Source organism: Myotis myotis, unplaced genomic scaffold (genome assembly GCF_014108235.1).
Source record: "Myotis myotis isolate mMyoMyo1 unplaced genomic scaffold, mMyoMyo1.p scaffold_m19_p_2, whole genome shotgun sequence".
In the NCBI taxonomy this organism is placed as follows: Eukaryota; Metazoa; Chordata; class Mammalia; order Chiroptera; family Vespertilionidae; genus Myotis; species Myotis myotis.
In genome coordinates this window covers 30,691,213-30,716,698 of record NW_023416324.1, presented here as the reverse complement: position 1 = coordinate 30,716,698, position 25,486 = coordinate 30,691,213, and the positions used below count along the sequence as shown (strand labels likewise).

Below are 25,486 nucleotides of genomic sequence, written 5' to 3'. Positions count from 1 at the left end.
TGCATATCTAATCAACTCACATTTCCCCTTTCGTCTTCATTCCTATTGTCCACATCTTATTTAAAATCATTGCTGCTCTATACCTGGCTTACTGTACTACCTTTCCAAATAGGTTTTCCTGCTCCTATTTCTCCCACTCCCCTTATCATATCCTCACCAGTTGATTCCTCTTAAAGTTGTGCTCTGGAGAAGCATAGTGTATTGGTTAAGAACAAAGACTCTAGAACCAAGCTGCCTATTTTAAATCCTAGCTCTGCCCACTTACTAGCTGAATGACTTTGATAGTTAACCCCTTAGAGCCTTACTTTCTCTATCTGTAAAGTGGAGATGATAATAGTACTTACCTTATAGAGTTACTTGGGAAATTAAATGAGATAATATTTGTAAAGCACTTTAAACAGTTCCTGGCACAGAGTAAATGCTATATTTGTGTTTTTATTTTTTTTAATTTATTTTGTAATATATTTTCATTGATTTCAGAGAGGAAGGGAGAGGGAGAGAGTGATAGAAACATCAGTGATGGTAAAGAATTACTGATTTGCCGAAACCGGTTTGGCTTAGTGGATGGAGCGTCGGCCTGCGGACTGAAGGGTCCCGGGTTCGATTCCGGTCAAGGGCATGTGCCTGGGTTGTGGGCACATCCCCAGTGGGAGGTGTGCAGGAGGCAGCTGATCGATGTTTCTCTCTCATCGATGTTTCTGACTCTCTGTCTCCCTTCCTCTCTGTAAAAAATCAATAAAATATATTAAAAAAAAAAAGTTTAAAAAAAAAAAAAAAAGAATTACTGATTGGCTGCCTCCTACACACCCCACACTGGCATCATGCCTCCAACCCAGGCATGTGCCCTGACCAGGAATTGAACCGTGACCTTCTGGTTCAGAGCTCTACGCTTGACCACTGAACCACACCAGCTGGGCCTTCAAAGCACTCTTGATCTGTCCTGCCTCTTTGGTCATTTCACTACTATTTAAATGCTCATGTCTATGATTCTTTTCTCTAATTCTAGCTAATAAAGAGGTAATATGCAAATTGACCATCACTCCAACATACAAGATGGCCGCCCCCATGTGGACACAAGATGGCCGGCAGGGGAGGGCAGTTGTGGGCAATCAGGCCTGCAGGGGAGGACAGTTGGGAGGGACTAGGCCTGAAAGGGAGGGCAGGTGGGGGCGATCAGGCCTGCAGGGGAGGGCAGTTAGGGGTGACCCGGCTGGCAGAGGAGGGCAGTTGGAGGCAACCAGGCCTGCAGGGGAGGGAAGTTGGGGGCAACCAGGCCTGCAGGGGAAGGCAGTTGGGGGGAACCAGGCCTGCAGGTGAGGGCAGTTAGGGGCAATCAGGCCAGCAGGGGAGCAGTTAGGCATCGATCAGGCTGGCAGGGGAGCGGTTAAGGGGTGGTCAGGCTGGCAGGCAGAAGCAGTTAGGGGCAATCAGGCAGGCAGGCAGGCGAGCGGTTGGGAGCCAGCAGTCCTTGATTGTGTGAGGGATCCCAGATTGGAGAGGGTGCAGGCTGGGCTGAGAAACACAAACCACCACCCCCCCCCCCCATGCACAAATTTCGGGCACCGGGCTTCTAGTTAGATTATAATATGCTATTTATTGGTATTTCTGTAGTTCCATGAGTTGTGTTTTAGATATATTGAGAAAATCAAAATAATAAAACCAGTATATGTGTCAGATATTGTTCGTGCTTCATATGCACTATTTCATTAAATTCTAATAACTACCTTGTAAAGTAGGTGCTATTATTCCAAATTTACCACTGAGGAAACTATAGCTTAGAGAGATTAAGTAACTTAGTAAGTGGTAGAGCTAGAGTTATTTGGGGAATTAAACATGAGACTCAAACCCATGTCCATTTCACTCTGCATCATATTCTTTTATGGGAAGTTGTGCCAATTGCCATGGCTTCTTTTGGGTGCTGCATCATTCATTTTCAGCAAAGATTTATTGAATACCTATTAAATGTCAGTCTCTGTGCCAGACATAGAAATAAATGAGAGAATCCCCTACTCTCAAAGAGCTTTAACCTGGTGGAAGGACAGCACAGGATTTTAACCTCTGTTAATAGAGGCTTATGCAAAGTCTCAAGGAGACCTCAAACTGCCTTTGGGAAGAAGTGCCAATGGAAAGTAGACACCAAGCATGTCCTTTAGTGGGGAAAAAAGCCAGGCCAGAGACTCCTGATCATATGACAAATATCATTTAGACCTATAATCTTAGATACAACTTTGTGTTTGTTAAAATAATTTTGAGTGACCAAGGTCAACTATGTTAGGAAGTATCTACCAATCTCATGTATTTCAGCGTTGATTCATAAACTACCTACTAATATAAATTAAATAAAAATAAGTAGGATATGCTATCCTTAAAATGAGAAGACAGTGTTCTGACATGAAAAATAAAAACAAAGCAACCTTAGGCTGTACTGATAGAGTGATTTACCCAAGTCCTAGGAATTAGCAGTCCTTCTGTGCTCTGTGTTGGCTAGATCACATTTTAATGGGAATGTTAACAAAGCAGAGCAGCTTTAAAGGAGGCTGGTCCATTCTTCAACACCAGTTCAGATGTCACTTTGGCTATGATGTCTTCCCCTGCTTCTCTGCCTTTGCTAATGTTGTCATTCTCTGCTTGGAATGTTCTCTTATCTTCTTCCCTACCTCTTTGTCTTCCCAGACTCCCTGTTCACCTAGCTAACTCCTGATCATTTTTCAAGATACATCTCAAGTGTCCTCTCCTCTAGCACTCATTCCCTAACTTGGGTTAAGGGCTCTTTGTTGCCCTCAGAGCACTTTGGCTCTGGTTTGCATTGTAATTCTGTTGTGCTAAGCACAAACCTAAATCATTTCAGCTCATCTTCACAATAATCCTGTGAGGGTGATACTATTGCTGTTTTACTGATGGTTATATTAGTTATTTTTCAGTAACTTGCCTAAAGTAGCATAGCTAGAAAATGATTGGAGCTGGGATTTGTATCCAGACCTGCCTGACTCCAGACTCTGGCTTCTGAGTGACTGATGTCCTACTCTCTGAGAAGGCCCACAATTGGCTAGGGATTTGGGGTTTCGGGAAGGAAAAGAGAAGATATGAAAAGAAAAAGAAAAAAAAGAGCTTGTCTATTATATATAAGGCATGTCTTGAGAGAAATGATTAACAAGGTCATAGACTTCATTTCTCTGACAGGAATTTGTTATTAAGAGTTACAGTTTAATTATCTAGAAGAGTAGATGGTATTAAATCTTTTTGTAATCATGTACTAGTAATAAAAGAATTATTCTGGGTTTTCCTCTCTGTTATCAAATTGTATGTTACTGTGAGTAATGAAAGCTGTCATCATTTCTTGGTGCAGGTTGAAAAGATTACCCACATGTCACAGACATATTCTCTTTTTTGTACAGATTTGGCAGCAGTATTTTGCAGCAAAAGATACAGTCTACGCAGTTATTCCAGTAAGTAGTTTGGAGGGAAAATGAAAGTGTTATAGCATGAAGGTCAGGTCTCTAACCTTAGCAGGCAGTTGGCTTTACTTTTCCTATGTTTATTGCCTCTTGAGAACTTACGCTTATAGCTCTGAGGGTTTTTATTATGCCCTGAGTACCAAAGATTGGAAGCTCCAGATGGTATATTTATAGCTCTTGTTTTCCCTTATTCTGGTTGAAAAATGTCTCTTTGAGTCAAGTCTCTGACAAGGGAGCGTGGTGTAAGTTCATGTTGCTGAGCAATTTCCAAGTCTTTTATTTCTTTCTAGTGTTTCCCAAGCTATTGGAATTTAACACAGGGCCTCTAGCATAGGGTTCTTCCTTTCTTGTTTATAAGTGACCTATACATGAGCTGTCTTGGAGCCTCTTCCTAATCTTTTTCTGACATTTCCCCTTACCAAGTGGCATTTTCTTGTGGGCTGTTTTGTTTTTTTCCTTCTTAAAATTGCTGTTATGGAGATAGATTCTCTCTGGTCACTGCTTGACCATGAAGCAACATTTGATGTACTGGTGTATCAGCTAGTTCTTTAATTGTTCTTCCCGGAAGAGGAAATAGCCTAGGATAAGTTTATATCAAGCAGTGTACACCAAACTTACATGCGTAATTGTAAGATTAAGGAGAAAAACGTATAGATGGAAAAATAAAGCCAGGCCTTTTGGTTGTTGTAAGAGTATTGTTATTTTTTTTCTACCTCTTATACATGTATACCCTTCCCCTTCAAAAGTTCAAAAGCCAAGGGATCTGTACTTCTTGTTATTTTAGATCTCTGATAATGGCTCACTGTTTGAATGGGACTTTTTAAGCCTTCCCTCAGACAGACTTAGTGACCTGATGTCTCAGACACTTGGCAGAGTCCCCTGGAGAGTTTGGAGCATTTAGAGTGTACACTGTTCACAGCAGATTCTGACACTGAACAGCAAAGAATACATCTGATTTTTCCTCTCTGTCATAAGAGGCATTTGTAAATGATGAAACTTAGATTGTTTTAGTTGTATTTTAGTTCTGGAGTTCAGTCTTGGTGAATTTAAGTGTCATTGTAGCTTTTTATGGGGTTTTTGTTTGTGACTTTAATTCCTTTCTAACCTACAGGAAAAGAAGTTTGATTTGATCTGGAACCGGGCTCAGTCCTGTCCAACAGTAAGTTTCTGGATTGCTTATCAATGCTGCAAATAAGGATGTTTTCTAACTGATCTCTTCATGCTCCATGCTATTTCACGTTATAGTTCTGTTTACTTAACAAAGATGCTTATAGGTAGATTGTACTGTTTAGCCTTATGAAATAATGTGAGTTTGGCACAATAAGTCTCTGGCTTTTTCTGAGCCCTTTCTGATCTGGATCTTAATCAACAGTATAAGTAAATGTTGGATATAGAACCTGAGACCATAATAATTTCAACTTCCCTTAAGTGTCTGTTTTATTATGAATTTTCTTTTTAGTTTTGGCCATGCTATCTGATTAGATGTACCTAAAAGGAATTATGAAATGGTTGCTGAGCTACCAGAAGACCTAAGGGAAGGGAATAGGTGAGGTGGGCGTGTTGAGAATCATTTCTAGAATTCTAAAAAAATTTTTCCAAACATTGCCAAGAGAAAATTTAAAAAAAACAACCTCGAAGTAAATGGAGAGATATATCATGTTCATGGACAGGATGACTCCATATTATTGTCATTTCTCCACAAATTGATCTGTAAAATGTAATCCCAATCAAAATCCCAATAGGCCTTTCTTTTAAAGAAGTTGACAAGCTGATTTTAAAAATTTATTTGGATATCCAAAGGACCTAGAAGAACAAAACAATTTTGAAATAGAACAAAGTTAGAGGACTTACATTATCTTATTAAGACTTATTATAAGCTTTAGTAATGAAGACAGTATGATATTGGCATAAAAATAGACCTATAGATTAATGGAACAGAGTAGAGAATCCACAAATAGACCAACATATATGTGGTCATTTGTTTTTCAGCAAAGGGACCACAGTAATTAAATGGGGGAAAGGATACTCTTATTCTTACCTCACCCCATATTCAACAATTAACTCAAAATAGATCATAGAACTTAGTGATCTTGGGTTTAGCAAAGATTTCTTAAGTATATCATAAAAAGCATAAACTATTTTAAAAATCGATAAATTGCATTTCATTAAAATTTTCAATTTTATACCCATGTTCATAGCAGCATTAGTTGTAAGAGCCAAAAGGTAGAAGTAGCCCAAGTGTCCATTGATAGATGAGTGGATAAATAAAATGTGATCTGTGTGTGTGTATAGAATAGAATATTATTCAGCTTTAAAAAGGAAGGATATTCTGACACATGCTATAACATGGATGAACCTTGAAGATATTATGCTAAGTGAAATAAGCCAGTCACAAAAGGACAAATACTGTATGATTCCACATTTGTATGAGATACTTAGTGTAGTCAAATTTATAGACAGAAAGTAGAATGGTGGTTGCCAGGGACTAATGGGAAAAGAGATAGGTAATTATTGTTTAATGAATATAGGTTTCAGCTTGAGAAGATTAAGGAAGTTCTGGAGATGAATGATAGTAATGGTTGCACAACATTATGAATGTACTTAATGACACTGAATTGTACACTTAAAAATAGTTAAAATGGAAAAAATAGTTAAAATGATAACTTTTGTCCTAACAAGGGACCAGCTATTAGATAGGCACTGAGGTTATCTCATCCTATATAATAAAAGGGTAATATGCAAATTGACCCTAACGGCAAAATGACCAGAATGACCACTGGACCAGTCACTATGAGACACACTGACCCCCTCTCAGTCCCTTCCCCTGGCCATCAGGCACCAATCACCCAATGGCAAACGGGAACCGGGGATGGGTGGCAGCAGGGAACAGGGTCGTCTGTGGGCAGCTGGGGAAGATGGCCCTAATCGCAGGCCAGGCCTAGGAACTGTACCCATGCACGAATTTTATGCACTAGGCCTCTAGTCTAATAATAAAGAAACACCCTGAGTGGTTGGCAATACTGAGACAATTCCGTGACTGATGCTTGTTGGATTGATTATGCTTTATGTTCTGGCATCAATCTCTCCTCCACCACTCATCCCCATTTCTAAACATCTCGAGCATAAAACTAATCATCTCTTGGCATTTAGAACTGCAGTATTAGCCTCAGATGATAAAAGGATGAAGTGATTATAGTAAATGGAACAAAAATTAATTCAGCAGCATTAGGAAGTTTAGAAAGTGAAAAAGATCCAAATATTCATCAATGGAAGAATAGATAAATTGTGGTAAATTTCTATAGTAGAATTCCATACACCAGTGAAAATTAATAAATTAGAGTTATAGTTATCAACTTGGATAAATCTTAGAAGTATAATGTGAAATGAAAAAAGCAAGTTGCAAAAGTATACACATAATTTGATATGATTTATGTTCAAAACATGCAAATGGTACTGTTCTTGTTTATGGATATGCACATACACATTAAAAGTATTAAAACTTTATTTGGTAGCTGCTTGTGCAATTTTGTTTTTAAATATATGTCATGATGAAGGATTCACTGTCTATTGAAAGGGAATGGCAGTCAGCAAATACAGGATAGAAGTTACTCAGCAGTGAGGTTGGAATGAATTACAGGGAGCTTCAGTTGGATATCTAATGCTTCTTTCTTAGGTGGGTTGGGAAGTGTATATACATATGTTATATTATTATTATGTATGAATTTCATAATTTTAAAAAATGTTTTCAACCAAACATGGAAGAAATGGAGTGAATGATACAGGTGGTTGGACATAGAGGGAATGATTTTATTTACTCATCTACCTCCTTGTGTATTTGTTTCCCACAGTTTCTGTGTGCACTACCAAGAAGGGAAGGCTATGAGTTCTTTGTAGGACAGTGGTCAGGCACTGAACTCCACTTCACTGCACTTATAAATATTCAGGTAGGTGGCTTCTGCTCATCCACTAGAGCAGTGGTCCTCAACCTTCCTAGTGCCGCGACCCTTTTATACAGTTCCTCACGTTGTGGTGACCCCCAACCATAAAATTATTTTCGTTGCCACTTCATAACTGTAATTTTGCTACTGTTATGAATCGTCATGTAAATATCTGATATGCAGGATGTATTTTCATTGTTACAAATTGAACATAATTAAAGCATAGTGATTAATCACAAAAACAATATGTATTTATATATGTGTTTTCCGATGGTCTTAGGCGACCCCTGTGAAAGGGTTGTTCGACCCCCAAAGGGGTCGCGACCCACAGGTTGAGAACCGCTGCACTAGAAGAAAGAGGCCTACGCCTTTGTGGGATCCTGAGCCCTTGCTGAGGCTTGAGAACACAATATCTACAGACCCCCAGCAGTATTTGCTGTGGCATTGACGAATTGTCATACTTGATATGTTGGACCAGCTTTCCAGGCCCTATTCAATACCTAGAAATTGGCAAAGACCCAAAACATGTTCTCTGACTACTTCGAGCTCTCTCCTGTCTCTTCCCTAGATCTCTAAAACATTTACTGTATGTGCCTCACTTAACAAACATGGGTAAGTTATAATGGTGGTCTTAAGGTAGGCTCCATGTCTTATTTGAGTTTTATTAATCAAGTCAGCACTTCCCATGGTGCTATGTAATAGTTTCCATTCCATTTTGGTTTGCTTCCCTCCTCCTTTTTTTTTAAATTCCAAAATATTAGATTTAGTTTGATCCAAAGCATTTGAAGCTCTTTTTTAAAATATATTTTTATTGATTTCAGAGAGGAAGGGAGAGAGAGATAGAAACATCAATGATGAGAATCATTGATTGCCTGCCTCCTGCACACCCCCACTGGGGATCGAGCCCACAACCTGGGCATGTGCCCCTACCAGGAATTGAACCATGACCTCCTGGTTCATAGGTCGATGCTCAACCCCTGAGCTATATTAGCTGGGCTGAAGCTTTTAAAATAAGTCAGTATTTCATATTAGATCATAACTAAGATTGACATTCTATATTTAGAGGCCAAATCTGACAAAAACAAGCATGTATGATTTTGAAGTTGGGGTAAAGGGAGCGCAAATTAGAATCTGGGCAGCTTTCACTTTGTTATTTTTCAATTCTAACAATCATTTATTGGGCACATACTATAATAACCAACATTTAATATACTTACTATGTGCCATTATTATTTAATCCTCACAATTATCCCATGAGATATTATTTCATTTACTCACTGCTAGTAAGTGGTAGACCTGGGTTTGACTGACTCCAGGTAATTGACTCCATAGTCTTTGAACTTATCCATTATGCTGTTGTGTTGGAAACTATGCTAGAACCTAGATACCTATGAGCCAAGGTTCCTGCCCTCATGAAGCTCATATTCAAGTATAAGAAAAAAATCCAGAAATAGAATTATAATCAAAATGACCAATATAGTAGAAGTATGTTCAAAAGCACTGAGAGGCTAAATTATTAAAAGTACCCTAGCAATACTTAGATATTGATAATTAAAAGGACTCTTGCTGGAATTTTAGAGAGGAAACCCAGAGATTTTTTTTGAATGTATAGTCCTTCAACACTATATGGGGGCTTTAGCTTTGAACCCAGCTTCTCTTCCTAGTCTGGATTAAGGTCTGGTTACTATCCTGTTCATTCTTCATGAAATTATGGTATTCTCATGCTTTTCTCCCTACCTCCCACCCAGCTTTTATTTTAAAACTGCACATTGCAAATCTGGCCCATGTGCAAACTCTCCAGCTGTTTGCTACAGCTTAAAAGAGCTCAGTCTTCAGAGCCAGCCAAGGGGAGTAGATTTCAGCTGTGAAATGCACTAGTCCATAAAAGTGGCAATTACACAGGCATATTGCTTTCTTTAGAACTTTATTTGGTAGCTGCTTGTGCCATTTTGTTTTTAAATATATGGCCATGATGAAGGATTCACTGCCTACTGTAAACATTTTCTGGGAAAAGAGCCAAACCTTTTTCAATTGAAGATACAAATAATGCTGTGCAAACTGTCACTTCACCGTGCCTTGGCAGGCCCAACCATCCCCAGTCCTCAGACTCACTAGACACTCAAGGGGCTGGTAAGAGCCAGAATTTCCTCCAGACTCCCTCTTGCTCCGAAATTGCAGTTTTGTTGTGGTGGTACGTTATTGCGCCTTGATAAGTGTTCTTCCTTACAGACCCGAGGGGAAGCTGCGGCCAGCCAGCTGATTTTATATCACTACCCTGAACTTAAGGAAGAAAAGGGCATAGTACTGATGACAGCAGAAATGGATTCTACATTTCTGGTAAGAATCAATTGTACCTCTGTGGATTTACCTGGTAGCCCTGAAAGTAATATTCTTCAGCAAAATTCAGGAGAAGTAAAATTTGAGATATCTACACGTATTTGTTTCTTACTTAAAGTTGACAATAACAAGGTCTTGCTCAAGCTCTTGCAAGTTGAAGTTAGTACAGATCCTCAATCACTTCTTCACAATTTTTTTTTTAAATATATTTTATTGATTTTTTACAGAGAGGAAGGGAGAGAGATAGAGAGTTAGAAACATCGATGAAAGAGAAACATCGACCAGCTGCCTCCTGCACATCTCCTACTGGGGATGTGCCCGCAACCCAGGTACATGCCCTTGACCGGAATCGAACCTGGGACCTTTCAGTCCACAGACCGACGCTCTATCCACTGAGCCAAACCGGTTTTGGCACTTCTTCACAATTTTGAAGTCCAAACGCTCTGAAAACATTCTGCACCTTTCTAAAACCCTGACTTCAAAACACATCAGGCCCTAGGGGTTTTAGATAAGAAACTGGACAAGTAAATGGCTTCTTAAGAGTAGGGAAGAGTTCAAAGTCTAGAATAGTGCTCGATCTTTTATCTTCCACACTGTTCACATACACAACATGCCTCATACATGGTGATTTCCCTTGCCCCTTTTCCCATTCCCTGGATAGAGCATCAGCCATATGCCCATAGGTAATGATATCCATTATGTTTGTTCTCTCCACGTGGCTAGGGCCAGGAGCACTTTTATGATTACTGTACAGCCTGTTTGTCTAACCTTTGCTCATTTTAATCTCATTTATCTGGCAGCATTTAAGTTCAGGATGGCCTCAAGATACTGGCCGCTTTCATGCCTCTTTTCCCTGAGATTTTTCAGTGCAACACCCACTTATTTTTCCCTTCTCTCTTACCAGCCGCATACAGGGAAGGAAGTGGTGTAAGTTCCTTGGCTAGTATTGGCACTCGGCTAGTATTTCAGCCATTATTACAATAGCAGTTAGTCCCAAGTCTCGGACACAGTTGGGACTCTACTTCCCTGTCTATTAGTCCTGAAACTGTTCAGTCCCATTTCTCCTATTCTTATTCCCCCCCACCACACTCAACTGGAAGGTACCTAAAACCCTATCCAGAAGAATGGAGTTGCCATTAACTGAGGTAAACAGGATCGGAGAAGCAAAATGTTTGGAAGGGAGATCAGGAGCTCAGTTCTGGGCACGTTAAATCTGACATGCCTATTAGATTTCCAAGTAGTAGGCAGTTAGATATATGAGCCTGGAGTTCAGAGCAGAGCCCAGCGGAGATGAGGAAGCATCAACAAAGATTAAAAGGAACAAGTCAGTGACGTAGGCAGAAAACTAAGATAGTAGAATGTCCTGGAAACTGAGATAACATGTTTCAAGAAACAGGGAGTGCTCAACTGGCCAAATCTCACTTTCTGGTAGGAAATGAGATGAGGACTGAGAATTTAGTACACTTCACAAAATGGAAGTCATGGGGTACCTTTATAAGGGACATTTCAAACAGAGCAGTAGGATAAACACATAATTGGAGTGCTATTAAGAGAGTATAGAAAGAAATTAGAGTAAGCATAAACAAGTCTTTGAAAGGGTTTTCTGTGAGGGGAAGGAGAGAATGGGGCAATAGCTGGGGGGTGGGGGGAGAAGTGGGAGTGAGAGTGTTTTTTTGTTTTGTTTTAAATATGGGAGAAATAGATTTGTATGCTGATGGAAAGATCCAGTAGAGAAGGAAATATTGATAATGTGGAGAAAGAGGAGAGAAATGTTGAAGTGAGATTTTTGAGTGGGTAAGTCTGGGAATGAGGAAAATAAAAAAACAGGACAGAAGCCAGGATATAAGGACACAGTTAAATGGATAGAGGTGGTAGTAGCCTATAGAAATTCTCTCTAATTTGTTTAGTGAAAGGAAAGGCCCATCATTAGCTGGAAGTGAGGATGGAAGAATAGGTGTTGGACATTATAGTGAAAAACAGAACGTCTGAAATTGTCTAGGACAGGAGTCACCACACTGTAGCCTCGGGGCCAAATCCAATCCACTGTCTGTTTTTAGAAGGCCCATAAGTGAAGAATGTTCTACATCTTTAAATGGTTGGAGAGGGGGTAAGGGAGCCTAAAGAAGATGAGTATTTCCTGACCTGTGAACCTGTGAAAAGTATATGAAATGCAAATTTTAGTGTCTGTGAAAGAGTTTTATTTGAACACAATAAGTAGCCATGGTTATCATTTACCTATTATCTGTGGCTGTTGTAGCTCTGCAACCAAAAATTGAGTAGTTGCAACAAAGACTATAGAACCCATAGAGCCTAAAATATTAACTGTCTGTCCCTTTACAGAAGCTGTATGCCTATCTGTGGTCTAGGAAAATGGAAGAGAGAATAGTTGTGTGGGTACAAGCACAGAAAGAGAGGGCTGAGAGTTTCATTTAACTAGGGTTATGGTTTAGCCAAGTGGTATAATGAAGTAAAATAGGAACTCAGAAGTTAAATGTAAAGGCAAAGGAGTGATTATAATTGTTGACCATGGAATATAAACTGGATAAAGAGGGAAGCGAAAACGTAAGGGAGGTTAGAGACAGAATTGTGAGTCCTAGTGGAGTTAAAAGATTTTTTGAAGTTGGGAGTGTGCTTAAATGATAGGAAATAGTAGACCAAGTGTGTTTAGGTGCTTCAAATTGAGATTTGGAGGGATATAGTTACCAATAATGACAAGGTTTAAGATTTGACCAGAGGAGTAAGGGACATAGAGATTGCACTTTATTTTCTGGTCTTCAGCGAAGCACAGCCTCTAATCATATTAAAAGTGCACTTGATCCTAACTGGTTTGGTTCAGTGGATAGAGTGTTGGTCTGCGGACTGAAAGGTCCCAGGTTCGATTCTGGCGAAGGGCATGTACCTTGGTTGTGGGCACATCCCCAGTAGGAGGTGTGCAGAAGGCAGCTGATTCATGTTTCTCTCTCATCGATGTTTCTAACTCTCTATCCCTCTCCCTTCCTCTCTGTAAAAAAAAAAAAAAAATCAATAAAATCTATAAATATTTTTTTAAAAAAGTGCACTTGAGAGGTCAGAGGAGAGACCCTTCTACTTGGGCATTTTGACCACCTCACCTTGGTGGTCTCAAACTGATACAGTTCCCATCATCATTAAAATTTGCCTCCTGGCCTTATAACATTCAACAGCATACCAGACAATAAATAGAGGGTAGGGCAAAAGTAGGTTTACAGTCCATATGGAAAATAATACAATAATTAATAAATAATAATACAAGAATAGATTACGTTTCACGTACTCACAACTGTAAACCTACTTTTACTCCACTCTGTATTTGCCTTGCATAAGTCAACTTGACTGACTGTCCAGTGTATTATACAGTAAGTCTTCACATTATGTCATTGATAGGTTCTTGGAACTGTGGCAAAAAGACATAACAAAACCAATTTTACCATAGGCAACTTGATATAAACAGCAACTAAGTTCCTATAGCATCTCATCAGTGTTATAGGAAAACAACATTGAATGAATGATGTGATCTGAGGAGCTACCTTACAGAACTAGACTTGTTAGGAATTATTATAGAGGTGCACGAGAAATGTAATCTATACTAATAAAAGGGTAATATGCTAATTAGACCGGATATCTTCCAGACATCCTTCCAGGCAAAGCCACAGTGGCAGGGGCTGAAGCAGAGGTGGTTAGGGGTGATCAAGCCGGCAGGGGAGGGCAGTTAGGGGTGACCAGGCTGGCAGGGGAGGGCAGTTAGGGGTGACCAGGCTGGCAGGGGAGGGCAGTTAGGGGTGACCAGGCTGGCAGGGGAGGGCAGTTAGGGGTGACCAGGCTGGCAGGGGAGGGCAGTTAGGGGTGACCAGGCTGGCAGGGGAAGGCAGGGGCAATCAGGCAGGCAGAGAGGTTAGGGGCGATCAGGTAGGAGGCAGGTAAGTGGTTAGGAGCCAGCAATCCCGAATTGCAGTCCGACATCCCCGGAGGGGTTCCAGATTGGAGAGGGTGCAGGCCGGGCTGAGATACCACTCCCACCCCCGTGCACAAATTTCATGCACTGGGCCTCTAGTATAAATATATGATCACCTGCATACTCACACATGAGTTTGTATTTTAGGCATAGTATTTCCAAGTACAGTAAAGCAGATAAATAGAAATACATGGAAACTAACGGTTTCTTCTTAACTAATTAACTTTAATGCTGAAAATTTAGTAGAATATTAGAAAACCTTATCTGGTTCCATATGTCTATCAATAAAAGCTTTAATTGGAATGCAGTAAGTGCTAGGATAAAAACATGCAGAGCATTCTTGGGGGGGTGGGGTTTCCTGACCCAGAAGGAGGAAGGTGACTTCCTAGAAATGACACCTGTGCTGAACCTTCAAAGATGAGCCAGAGTTTTGCCAGGTAAAGAAAGGTGTTCCAGACAGAGCTAATAGCATAAGTAAATGCTAGGAGGCATAAAATGACTTGCGGTATAACAAAGAATTTGGTATCACTGATATATAAAAAAGGTTTGGTGGGTTATGTTTAGAGGTTTGGCTTTATCCTGAAGACACAAAAGAATCACTGGAGGAGAGATAATGACCCCAAAAATATATAGGAAGTAAATTGATCATAGCTATGAAAATTAAAAGAGAAGGAGAATCAGGTTTGTTAATATACCTCCTTAATGAGCAACACAAGGAGTTAATATGTTTATCTTCATGGATCTTGGAAAGAGAGGAGGCTACTGCTTCATGTTGAGAATTAAGAAAACAAAAGGCAGGGGGTGAATAACGCTTGAGAGACAGATGCACATAGCTACCTGTATCTTACCTCCCTACCCACCACACTCGTGGTCTTCAAGCTAGTAGGAGGAATCCTTGATCCAAACAAAACCTTACTATGTAAACCCTAGGACAGGGGTCCTCAAACTTTTTAAACAGGGGGCCAGTTCACTGTCCCTCTGACAGTTGGAGGGCCGGACTATAGTTTAAAAAAAAAACTATGAACAAATTCCTATGCACACTGCACATATCTTATTTTGAAGTAAAAAAACAAAACGGGAACAAATACAATATTTGTATTTGCATGTGGCCCGCGGGCCGTAGTTTGAGGACCCCTGCCCTATGATAAAACAGCTGAAACAGAGGTGAAGGGACCTGAGGCACCTCTTCAGAGCCCCTAAGATTCTACTGTTCGGACAGCACTATTCTAGAGGGAACACAGCTGAGATAACCCCCGCCTCCACCATCCTCAGCCTCAAATAAAAATTGGTTTTCAGAGGCCCTACAGTTCAGGAGCTCAGAGAACAGTGATAGCTGCCTCGGATTGTGGCGTGCACTTGCTTTAGAAATGGTTTGCTGTTGAGGCATGTTTTAGTATAAAAAAAAGGTAAAATGGATGAAGCAGAGTTAACAACCTTGATTGATTTTAATTATCTTCCCCCACATTGTCAGGGTGAAGTGGAGGGAGTACCAGCCTGGGAGTCCAGAGGTCTGGTCCTGTCTCTGCCACTCTCTAGCCACATGACCTTGAGCCTATCCCTAGACTTCATCTGCTTTGGTTTCCTGGCTTATTAAATGAGGACTGGGTGATCTCTGAGGCCCCTTCCAGCTCTGAAATTCCATTAATTTGAAATAGCCAGCATTTTGGAAAAAGGCTTTTGATTGAAGATCTAGTCTCAGAGATTAGTGCCTGCTTGTGAGAAAATGACCTGAAAACCCCACAGGAGGGAATGGAGACAAAGTGGCCTAGGGTATTTATAAACCCGTCCTCATGATTCTATAGCTAGATGTAGCACACTCCTGACAGTCGGTTTTACTGGGAATTTTCCATTATCCTTTGGGGTTGGTTTTGGCCGTAGGAGCACAAGGATAATGAATAAGTGCCTCTGACTAGTTAGAACTGGAGAATGACTAGATAGAAAAAATAAGAGTTGTTTGAAGTAACTCTTTTGTAAGGTTTCAAAAGTATAGTCTATGTCCTGACCCTACCTCTGTTACATAGCGTGGTCTGGTCTCCATTTCCCTGCCTCTGAGCTTTCCAGAAGGTGGCCCCTTTTCTTCCCTGGGGCTTTGCTGGTGCCTTAGTTATTAGTTAGGAATGGCTACATAGCAAATTACCCCAAACTTATGGCTTAAAACAAAAATTGGTTACCTCATAGTTTCTGTGGGTCAGGAATTCAAGAGCAGCATAGCTGGGTGGGTCCAGCTCAGTCTCATGAAGTTGCTGTCAGGATGTTGGCCAGCACTACAGCCACCTGAAGGCTGGTTGGGCTTGAGGATCTACCTCTGACCCCACTCTCCTGGCTGTTGGTAGGAGGCCTCGTTTCCTTGCCATGTTGGCTTCTCTGTGAGGCTTAAATGTCTTCATCACATGGCAACTAGCTTTTCCAGAGCAAGTGATTCAGGAGAGAGCAAGTTAGAAACGACTGTCTTTTGTGACTTAATAGCAGAAGTCATTCTTCATCATCCCACTGTATTCAGCCTGTTAGAAGCAAGTCAGTAAATACAGTCCACACTCAAAGAAAGGGTTAGTCAAGAACTTAGTACTCACCAACTAGAGCTTGGAGCTGGGTAACTATTATTATTCTCCACCTGCCTCCCCTCCCCTACGCCCTCGAAATACACTTAACAGTTATAAAGGAACTGAACCAAGAGGGAAATTTTGAGCATATGCATTAATTTATTCAAACATTCACCGGATGTCACTATGTGCAGGGGTATAAAACAAGCACACATACTTTGAGGAATTAATACTAGGCAAGATAGACAAAAAAGGAAAAGAAAGGACAAATACAATACAGTATGATAAGTACTACGATAGCAGTAAACATGGGGTAATTTGGGTACATAGAGAGGAGGCACCTAGCGAAGACTTGGGAGATCAGGGAGTCAGGGAAGCTTCCTGAAGCAGAGACTCCTGAGTGAGGGCCCACTTGCCACAGAACTCAAACACAGAGCTTTTTGGTCCTGGGCAGGGAGAAAGCTCACTATTGTTTTTACCTTCCAGAATGTTGCTGAGGCACAGTGCATTGCCAATCAAGTTCAGCTCTTCTATGCCACTGATCGGAAGGAGACCTACGGGTTAGTGGAGACCTTTAACTTCAGACCAAATGACTTCAAATATATGTCTGTCATCGCTGAATTGGAGCAAAGTGGACTTGGAGCGGAACTGAAATGTGCCCAGGACCAGGATAAGACTTAGAGCTGCAAGGGTTGGCTCCTTTACAGCGTCTGCTCAGCCCACCCACCCCCTTGAATTCTCAGGAGCTCAGCATCTATAATGCAGTCTCTTAAGGAGTTGCCCTGTGTGCTTATGCAAGAAGTACTAATGGAGGTGAGCCTTATTACTTGATAGTAAGGAACAGAGTTAGCCAAAATTCCGATAATTATCTCTCAGCACACTTGAGGTTTCCTTTTTAAGCGTTTTGGTTCATTATCAGAGACAGCCAAAGATCAGCAGGATGGTTGACTTGATTTTACACACTGTTAAAAGTGCACATGCATTCTGGACATTTTGGTGGTACAACTCCCAAATGAGCATAGTTCCTCATCTTTCTAAACTTGTGACAAGATAGCTTGAAGACCTGCTATAGTTAGATGTGGGCTTTAGATACTCTTCCCATGTGCCAGTTAGCTTGCCAAAAGCAAAACCCAAATATCCTGTTTAGACTCTAGAACAACCAGGTATTGCAATCAGGATTAAGACTTCATCTAGATGCTCCCAGAGTTGCTTTTAGTGTAGCTGGTTTGCAGCATCAGTAGATGTCAGGTATACTTAAACACAAAGGTACAGTGTCTGCATATTTTTACTAGTAAATCATGGTTTGTGGCACCTCCTCTTCTAACTCTGTCTTTTAGAATCTGTGTATTTGGAGGGGGTGAATCAATGCAGTGTAAATAAATCAACTTTTTATAAGGAAGGAGCAATCCAGATTTGCATGTTTTTGTGTTGTTGTTTTTTAACGACTCTAAGCCATACTACTATTATATGAAAAAGTGGGTGGAAGCAAATGTTCTCAAGTTGGGTGTGGAGAAAATATAGCAATAAAATAAACTCTGGCTTACAGTATTTGTTATATTCAGCAGTGAAATCTAAGCTATGTGCTGTCCATAGTGTCAGTGCTGTGAGCTGACTTGATCAAAATTCATCTTTGGGCTTAGTAGTTGCTTGAAACATCAAAAATGAGAAAAGGAGCTCTCCAGCTCTGGAAACTCCCATGTGGTTTATAGAGTCACTGCTGTGGCTCAAAGCTCAGTGATAGAGGAGGGTGGTAGTTACACACCAGTCTTCTGAACCTGAGGTTCCCCCCCTCCCCATTGTTGTCAGCTGCCTTTACTACGCCTTTCCTTTTCTTGCTCTGACATGCTTCACTTTGTCTGCTGCTGCCCGAGATCTGGTTGTATGACACTGAACATGGTGAGTGAAAATGGAACCAGTAGTTACAGTTCCTGTGTATGTTTGTTTTCTTCATTACAGGTTGGGCCTGTCCCCAAGCTCTTTAAATGGGCTTGGACTTCCCATTATTTTCTGAGCTGAGTCTGTTTTGTTATACCTCTGAGTCTGTATATAGAAAGAGACAGATAGTGTTTGTTTAACCTGGAAAAGCTGCTAGCTAGCCTTTCACAATTTCTCTAAAGACAGGGCTATTTCCTGATGCAAATTCTGGACTTACCTCTGGTCCTGACAGTTCATTTTTTGAGAAACTTGAATCTGGATGTTTTGAGTCCTGGGAATCTTTAGCATCAGGCAGTTACTATTGTGGGTATCTGGTTATGTTTACGTTTCCATCCAGATGGACCCAGTTCCTAGCCATAGGACATTTTCATAGCATCTCCATCAGAGGGTGAGAAAATGATGGGAAAAGAAATAAAAACTGGCTGCTCATTTTATTGTTCCTCCCAGCTTTGCCCTAAATCAAGGGAAGACTGTATCCATGGGCAGTTACATTGGAAAGATCAAAGCACCATCTGGCTGTTCCTTATATTTACCTAGAAAGATCTGGCAAAGAACTAAAAGAACATTGTAACTTTAGTCAGTAAATTTGTCTGCTGGTGCAACATGGTGTTATAGAAAGTGGACAGGCTTTAGAGTTAAATGAATTTGGGTTCAGCTGTTGGTGTTGCAATACATTAGCTCTACAATATTGAACAAATTATTTAAACTCTCTAAATCTGTTTATTCATCTGTAAAATGGGGATAATAATATCTACCTCATAGGATTATTGTCAGAATTAATTTATACACTACAGTAGAGCTTAATAAATGTCACCTCCCTTCCTCTTCTCCACTTCCCTGCCTGTCATTAAAGACCAATGCAAATTAACATTTCAGATGTGCAGATCATTCTTCATTCCAGTTTAACAAGCAAACCTTATCTCACATGTTCTCAAACTTTGAGTGGAAGTAGAATTATCTTGAGCACTTCAAAATGCAGATTCCCAAGTCCCAAACCTCAACCTGCTGAATCATAATCTTTCTAGAAAGTCCTGGGAATCTGCATTTTAATATGTGCTCCAGATGATTCAGATGACGGTAATTCACCAGCCACACTTTGAGAACCATTGCCTTATGAGTTCTTCACAAAAAAATGCCAGGTCTTCCTTTCCTATGGACATTAACCATAGAATTGGATTCCTCTGTCCTTTGCCTCCTATAGTGGTCCTCTCTGCATATATTATATTTATGTATTTATGTATCTTTTGCCCGCACTAGACTGTGAGCTCCTTGAGGGCCAGGCTTTAATCTCCATTTCTAGTGTCAAGGATATGGCCTGGAACATATAAGATACTCAGTTGTTTGTTGAATAAATAAGTGGCATGATTTTAGCCAAAACATTATCTTGTGTATGCCTATATTTAAATACTCTGAATTTAAGAGAATTATTTAGATTAAGAACTTACTGAGTAGGAATATTTGTAATCCAAGGTACCAGATTATATACAAAGTCTCTGTAAATCACCAATCTGCTGGGCAGTCTGCTCAGTGCAGTTCAGTAGTCCTCACAGAGCACCTCCTCGGCCAGCGTCATGTTAGGTGCAGACACGGAAGATGCGTAGGAACCCTGCTCTCAAGCTCTGTTCCAGCCACCGCCTGTGTCTCTCTGGCCTCTGAATCTGTGCCCTACATCTAGCACCTGGTCATAGTTTCCCTTGTCTTGTTCTCAGGAGGTTGATGCTGCTATTTCTTCTCCAACCAGTTTGGAAGCAGTAGTCACATGTATCCTTTTTTTTTGCAATCTCTATAATACTGACCTTTGTTCAACCTTGGAGAAGAAGTAAAAATGCCCACTTTCCCAGTCCTTTGATTTAGCAATGATTCAGCAATCATTAATATTTAGTGGGCACTTATTAGATGTTAAGTACAGATATAGGAAGCTGGTGAATAAAGCAGTGAGAAGGACAAATAAGGCCCTTGTTGTCATGGAGTTTATATGCTTGTGAAGAAGACAAATGAATAACATTATTTCAAATACTGGTAGTGCTATGGAAATAAAAAATAATAATAATGTGATAGAATGTGGAGTGGAGGCAATAACTCAGTGGTCAGGAGAGCCATCTCTGCAGTGGTGACAGCTGATACTGGAGTTGAAGAAAAGTACCAGGTAAAGAGAAGAGCCAGTGCTGAGGCCTTAAAGTAGGGCCAAGCTCAGCATGCTTGTTTTGGGGCCCAGATTTAAAGGATCACTCCTTGCCCTTGAGGAGCTCACAGTTCAGCAAGGGAGACACTAACATGAATAATTACAATATGAGGCAAACTGACAGTGCCATTCTCAGAAGAGGGGCGAGGAGGGTTAAAGAATACTAGGGAAGCCCTGGCCAGTGTGGTTCAGTTGGTTGGGCATCATCCCATACACCAAAAGGTTGCCAGTTTTATTCCTGGTCAGGGCACATGCCCGAGTTGATCCCCAATAGTATAATGAACCGCAAGTCCCTATTACCCAACAAAAAATTTTCAACACATGATAATCTAGTTTCATTTAGATCCCCACCCACTTTCCCTCCAAATCCCAGGTATTGTATTGCTTAATCCATACATACCTCTGCTTATATTTCTAAAGGCTAAATACTTTTAAAGCACAAAACATTCCTAAATAACAGTAATTCCTTAATACTATCAAATGTGTAGTCATATTCAAATTTCCCCAATTATCCCATAATTTTTTATAGTTTTGCTCAAATCAGAATCCAAACAAGATTCATATCTTGCAACTAGATATGTCTAAGTCATTTTTAAACTTATTTTTAAATAATTTTAGGCTCACATAGAAGTTGCAAAAATAAGAGTTCCTACGTGCCCTTCACTCAGCTTTCCCCAATGTAACATACAATAGCCATAATTATCAAAACCATGAAATTGACATGCATACAATATAAATACAGACTTTATTTTGGATTTCACCAGCTTTTATACGCACTCATTCTTTATTTTTTCCTTTTGTTTATAGTCCTATGAAATTTTAAGTTTGTGGAACCACAATCAGGATACTATCACCAAGAGAAGAAAGTCCCTCGTGCTATGTACACCTTTATAGTCAAACTTTCCTCCTCAGTCCTAACTCCTGGCAACCACTGATCTGCTCTCCATCACTATAATTTTGTCATTTTGAGAATGTATATAATAAAATCATATAGTATGTAATCTTTTAAGATTAAATTTTGTCACTCAGCACAATGCCTTTGCAATTATCCAAGTTGCTACAACTCTCCATAGTCAGTTTGTTTTATTGCTGAGTAGTATCCCATATTAAGTCACTCTTAACTTACAGGTTTTCCCTCACCTCTTTTGTTTTCTTAACATTTATGTGTTCAGAATCCATCCTATAGAATTTTTGTCATTCTGGATTTGCTGATTTCCTCTATTTCTAGTCCCTCCTAAAACTGAGAGACCTCCAGGCTTGGTCAGAATCAGATGGTCTTCTGTAAGGAATCCCCACCCCCAATGACAAGGCTAAGGCAGGTATTACTGAAAACACTGGGAGAAAGGATGCTGAGAAGAGGGAAGAAACTTTTTATTGTTGAAATTTTCAAACATATACTAAAGTAAAACAAATAGTATAATGAACCCCAAGTCTCTATTACCCAACACAAAAAGTGCTGACCCTCACAGACTGCAGTAGCCTGAGGAGGGTTTGAACTGGGGGTCATGCTCTCGGCAGGCAGCCCTATAAGAGAGTCGTTATAAGAGAGGATGCCGGGGTCCAACCCCAGCAGGTCCAGGGGTCCCCAAAGGTGTGGACGGAGTTGGCGAAGAAGGAAGGACACGGAGACAGTGTTCAGTTGATCAGCAGCCTAGCCAGGATCTCCAGCCAAGTTCTGGTCTGGATCTCCAGAGAGGTTCTGCTGTTTATTGTCTTGTTACATCCGTATTTATACCAGTTGATTTTAATCCTGTCAATTTCTATTACAAAGGTTAGGGCGTTTCTTATCTCCATTCCAGGGAGTAAAGATTATGTAGCTTAAGCATGATTGTTTGTAGTTAAAGTGATTAACTACCCGCCTGGCACTTAGTTAAGGAGTTTCATCCCCTCCCTAACTTCAGGGAAAAATCCCTACCTGGGGAAACAACCTTTCTCGGAGAGGTGACCTTGGTTAAAACACACAGCGCTAAGGGGAGCAAATATATTAAGAACAGTATGCTATATATGCCAGGTCCCTTGAAACATATGCTGTGCAGATGTTTCTATCCTGCAGCGACTGTGTCAAGCAGCAACGATGGACCGGCTTCCGGCAAGAGGCCTGAAAGGGAGGCACCACAGTGGCAGAGGAAGTAGGCTTGGACAGAACTTCCTGTGCAGGCTTTATGGTGGGTTCCATGGAAGGCTGAGCCTGGGACAGTGGCAAACTGTCACCACAGCCTACCTTCTAACCCCCGACCCTTCCTCCCCCCTCCCCTCCTCCCCTCCAACTATCACCTCCACTCCTGGGACCGCCCTGAGTTGAGAACTAACCCAAGTGGTTGGAGGGCATGCATCTGTAGAGGACAGTGCCCACCACGGCTATGTTGGAGGTCAGGTCAGGTTGGGGAGGGTGTTAGAAATTATCCTAAGGCTCTTATGCACACCAGGCTTCCACCACAGATCCAAGATGGAAGTCCTGAAACCTGGAGAGGTGAGGGCTATGCCTCCAACTCAAGGGGTGAGCAGGGAGCAGGGAGCAGGGAACAGGGAGGGAAGAGGGACCTGGGAGCACAGAACACTTGAGTCTGAGGTTCTCAGGCTCAAGAGGGCCCTCCTGCTCTTCAGAGGGACTAAGGCCCATGTCACAGTGGGCTGTGCCACCTTTGCTTGCACATTCATTTTCCCCACCCCCACCCCAAGAAGTGAGTACAGCCATCCAGGCTACATGGTTGGCCAGCCCTGATGTGTCAAGTGTCCTCTCATATTGTCCTGGTCACTGCCCCTTGTCTTCCAGGACCACAGGAACGGGGTCACCCCTCTTCTACACAAGAGCCTGCTGAGGCTTGAAGGCAGCACCCCCAAAAGACTGACCACAGCCTTCTGCTGACCCTCACAGCTCTTCTGTGGGGCACGTATTGTTGTGGTTTCCATTTTACAGAGGGGGAAATGGGCTCAGAGAGGACAAATGCCTTGTCCAAGGTCGCACAGAATTTTAATGTACATTCTTTTCAACATTGTCTTTCAAACTAAAGGAAGTCCAACTTCAATTCCTCTTTTTGCAATGAGGCTATTCTTTGCTTTTTCCTAAATGTGCCAGGATGAAAGATACTGCCTTCTGGGCAGGAAAAGGCAGAGCTGAAATAGAAACATTTTCTTGGGAGATTGAGGAGAAGGTGGGCCCCATCCGGCTCCTCCACTGGAGCTGTGGCCTAAGCTTCAGGAGCAATCATACTGCAAAGGACTGGGGGTCTAAAGGGGCCTCCCCCACCTCCCTTCCTCTGATTCTGGCCAGGTTTCCTCATTGGAGTTTCCAGAAGCCTGAGGGGTGCTCTGGGGGTGCTATAGCTCATTCTGAGAGGAGTGTGGATATGGGGGAACTCCTGGCATAGGAGGGACTGGGAAGTCCCCAGGGAGAGACTCCTCTGTATCAGTGGAGTCACAGGTAACAGGCTCACAGGGGCAAGAGCAGGAAGCTTGTCCTGATAAGGCACTTGGAATGGTCTGGATGGAAGATGCTTTTGTGGTGCAGACGGGGAAAACTGAGGCCCAAAGAAGGACAGGGCTTTCCTAGAGACACAGGGCAGGGCAGGAGACCAGGTCTGGATACCACCCCCTGCCACTGGAGCTCTCCACAAGGAGTCATGTTCTTGCAGTGGAGAAGAGTATGTCCTCAGCTAGGTTCTCAGTGGTCCCCACCATGCTTCAGAGACAGGGGCCTTATTTGAGCCACTTATCATATGCAGGACACAGTGGCAGGGAGCAGTGCCTGTAGAGTTACAGCATGCCATCAGGGAGTACAGGAGTAACCCAGTCACAGAGCTAAATACATTGTGAAGCTGGGACCTTGTTCCCAAAGGTCTGGATCTTCTCAGCCCCAGCAGAGCCTCCTGAAGAATCTCTCTAGCCCAGACTGAGAGCCACAGGAAGGGGGGAAAGGCATTTGAGAGACCTGGGCTATCTCTGTCTTCTCCCAGTCCTGCAACCTGTCAGCTAGTATTGGGCAGACACTGGGGATCTGTGGGTGAGCTGGCAACTTCTGAAGTTCCTTCTAAATGGATCAGCTATATTTCCCACAATGTAAGATTCTCTACGTTTCACTCTTCACCAGGCAAACCCCTGCCACCCTATAAAACCCAGCTGGAGGTACAGCAAATGACCATGTGCAAAGCCACAGAAGGAGTCACATCACATTCCAAAGAATCTTACAGACCATGATCTCCAACCACAATGCAACATAATTAGAAGTCAACATGAGAAACATAAACCTCCCATAGGCTGAGAAGCTAAAACACACTTCTCAATCATCCATGGGTTAAAGAGGAAATGACAGTGAAATTATGAAATATTTAGAACTGAATGATAAGAAAAGCACATAGCAGTCTGTGTTTCCTCTGTAAGTCCAAGTCCCTGACCCACATCCTAAGTACCTTCCATTGCCTCCTCCCAACCCCGCCCCCCCAACACACACACACACACACACTCTCTAGGAGGCTGACTTCTGTAGGTGGGTCAACAGGTTCCCTGCCCCTTGGCTTCAAGAGTAGGAATTGGCCAATGGGAAGACCTGCCCAGAAGTCAGAGGAAGGGAGGTGGGGAAGGCCCCTTTAGACCCCCAGTCCTTTGCAGTATGATTGCTGTGAGTGGGTTATGCCCCTGGAGCTTAGGCCACAGCTCCAGTCAGCAGCTCCCTCCTCATAGCTCCCACTTGGACAACTCCCTCCCAGCACCTCTCAGCTAGGGGTGGCAGCTTCAGCCTAGGGTGGACATCAAAAGGCTGCTCTTGCTAGCCCTTTGGTGATACTCTATCCGTGTGGTTTCCTTGTACCCTGACTATACCTCTAAATAGTGCCTTCTTTAAACTCTCTTCAAAATGCCCAATTTGGGTGTTCCATGTGTTTCCTGCAGTTAACTACTCTCACAAAGTGCTCCCCATCAGTCTGTAACCATGCTCTCACTTCTGGATGACTGAGCTCTGACCTTGTGTGATTTCTGTGTGTTGTCCCCTTGCTGGCCTGTTGTCAGCTGAGGTCAGGAACTGGAGCAGCTTCCTCACCTGATGCCCTGCTCTCAGCACAGTCATGCTTAATACAGGGGATTAAATAGGGTATCAAACAAAGGACTAGATTTGAATCTCTTCTGCGTATACTAAA

General features: G+C 41.8%; 1 protein-coding gene across 6 annotated transcripts in view; it reads left to right on the top strand.

Moving 5' to 3' along the window:
• The window catches only part of ATPAF1 (ATP synthase mitochondrial F1 complex assembly factor 1), a 31,308-nt gene extending 11,751 nt beyond the window's left edge, over positions 1 to 19,557 (top strand). For 4 of the 6 annotated variants that reach the window (XM_036351555.1, XM_036351554.1, XM_036351559.1 and 1 more), the window contains 5 exons: positions 3,396 to 3,446; positions 4,567 to 4,614; positions 7,304 to 7,399; positions 9,623 to 9,730; positions 16,727 to 19,557. In XM_036351555.1, coding sequence (XP_036207448.1) covers positions 3,396 to 3,446; positions 4,567 to 4,614; positions 7,304 to 7,399; positions 9,623 to 9,730; positions 16,727 to 16,921 — 498 coding nt within the window. In that variant the 3' untranslated portion in view covers positions 16,922 to 19,557. The remainder of the gene's footprint in view (positions 1 to 3,395; positions 3,447 to 4,566; positions 4,615 to 7,303; positions 7,400 to 9,622; positions 9,731 to 16,726) is intronic. The other 2 variants (XM_036351557.1, XM_036351556.1) reach the window with 1 other exon arrangement.
• The last annotated feature ends 5,929 nt before the right edge of the window (positions 19,558 to 25,486 follow it).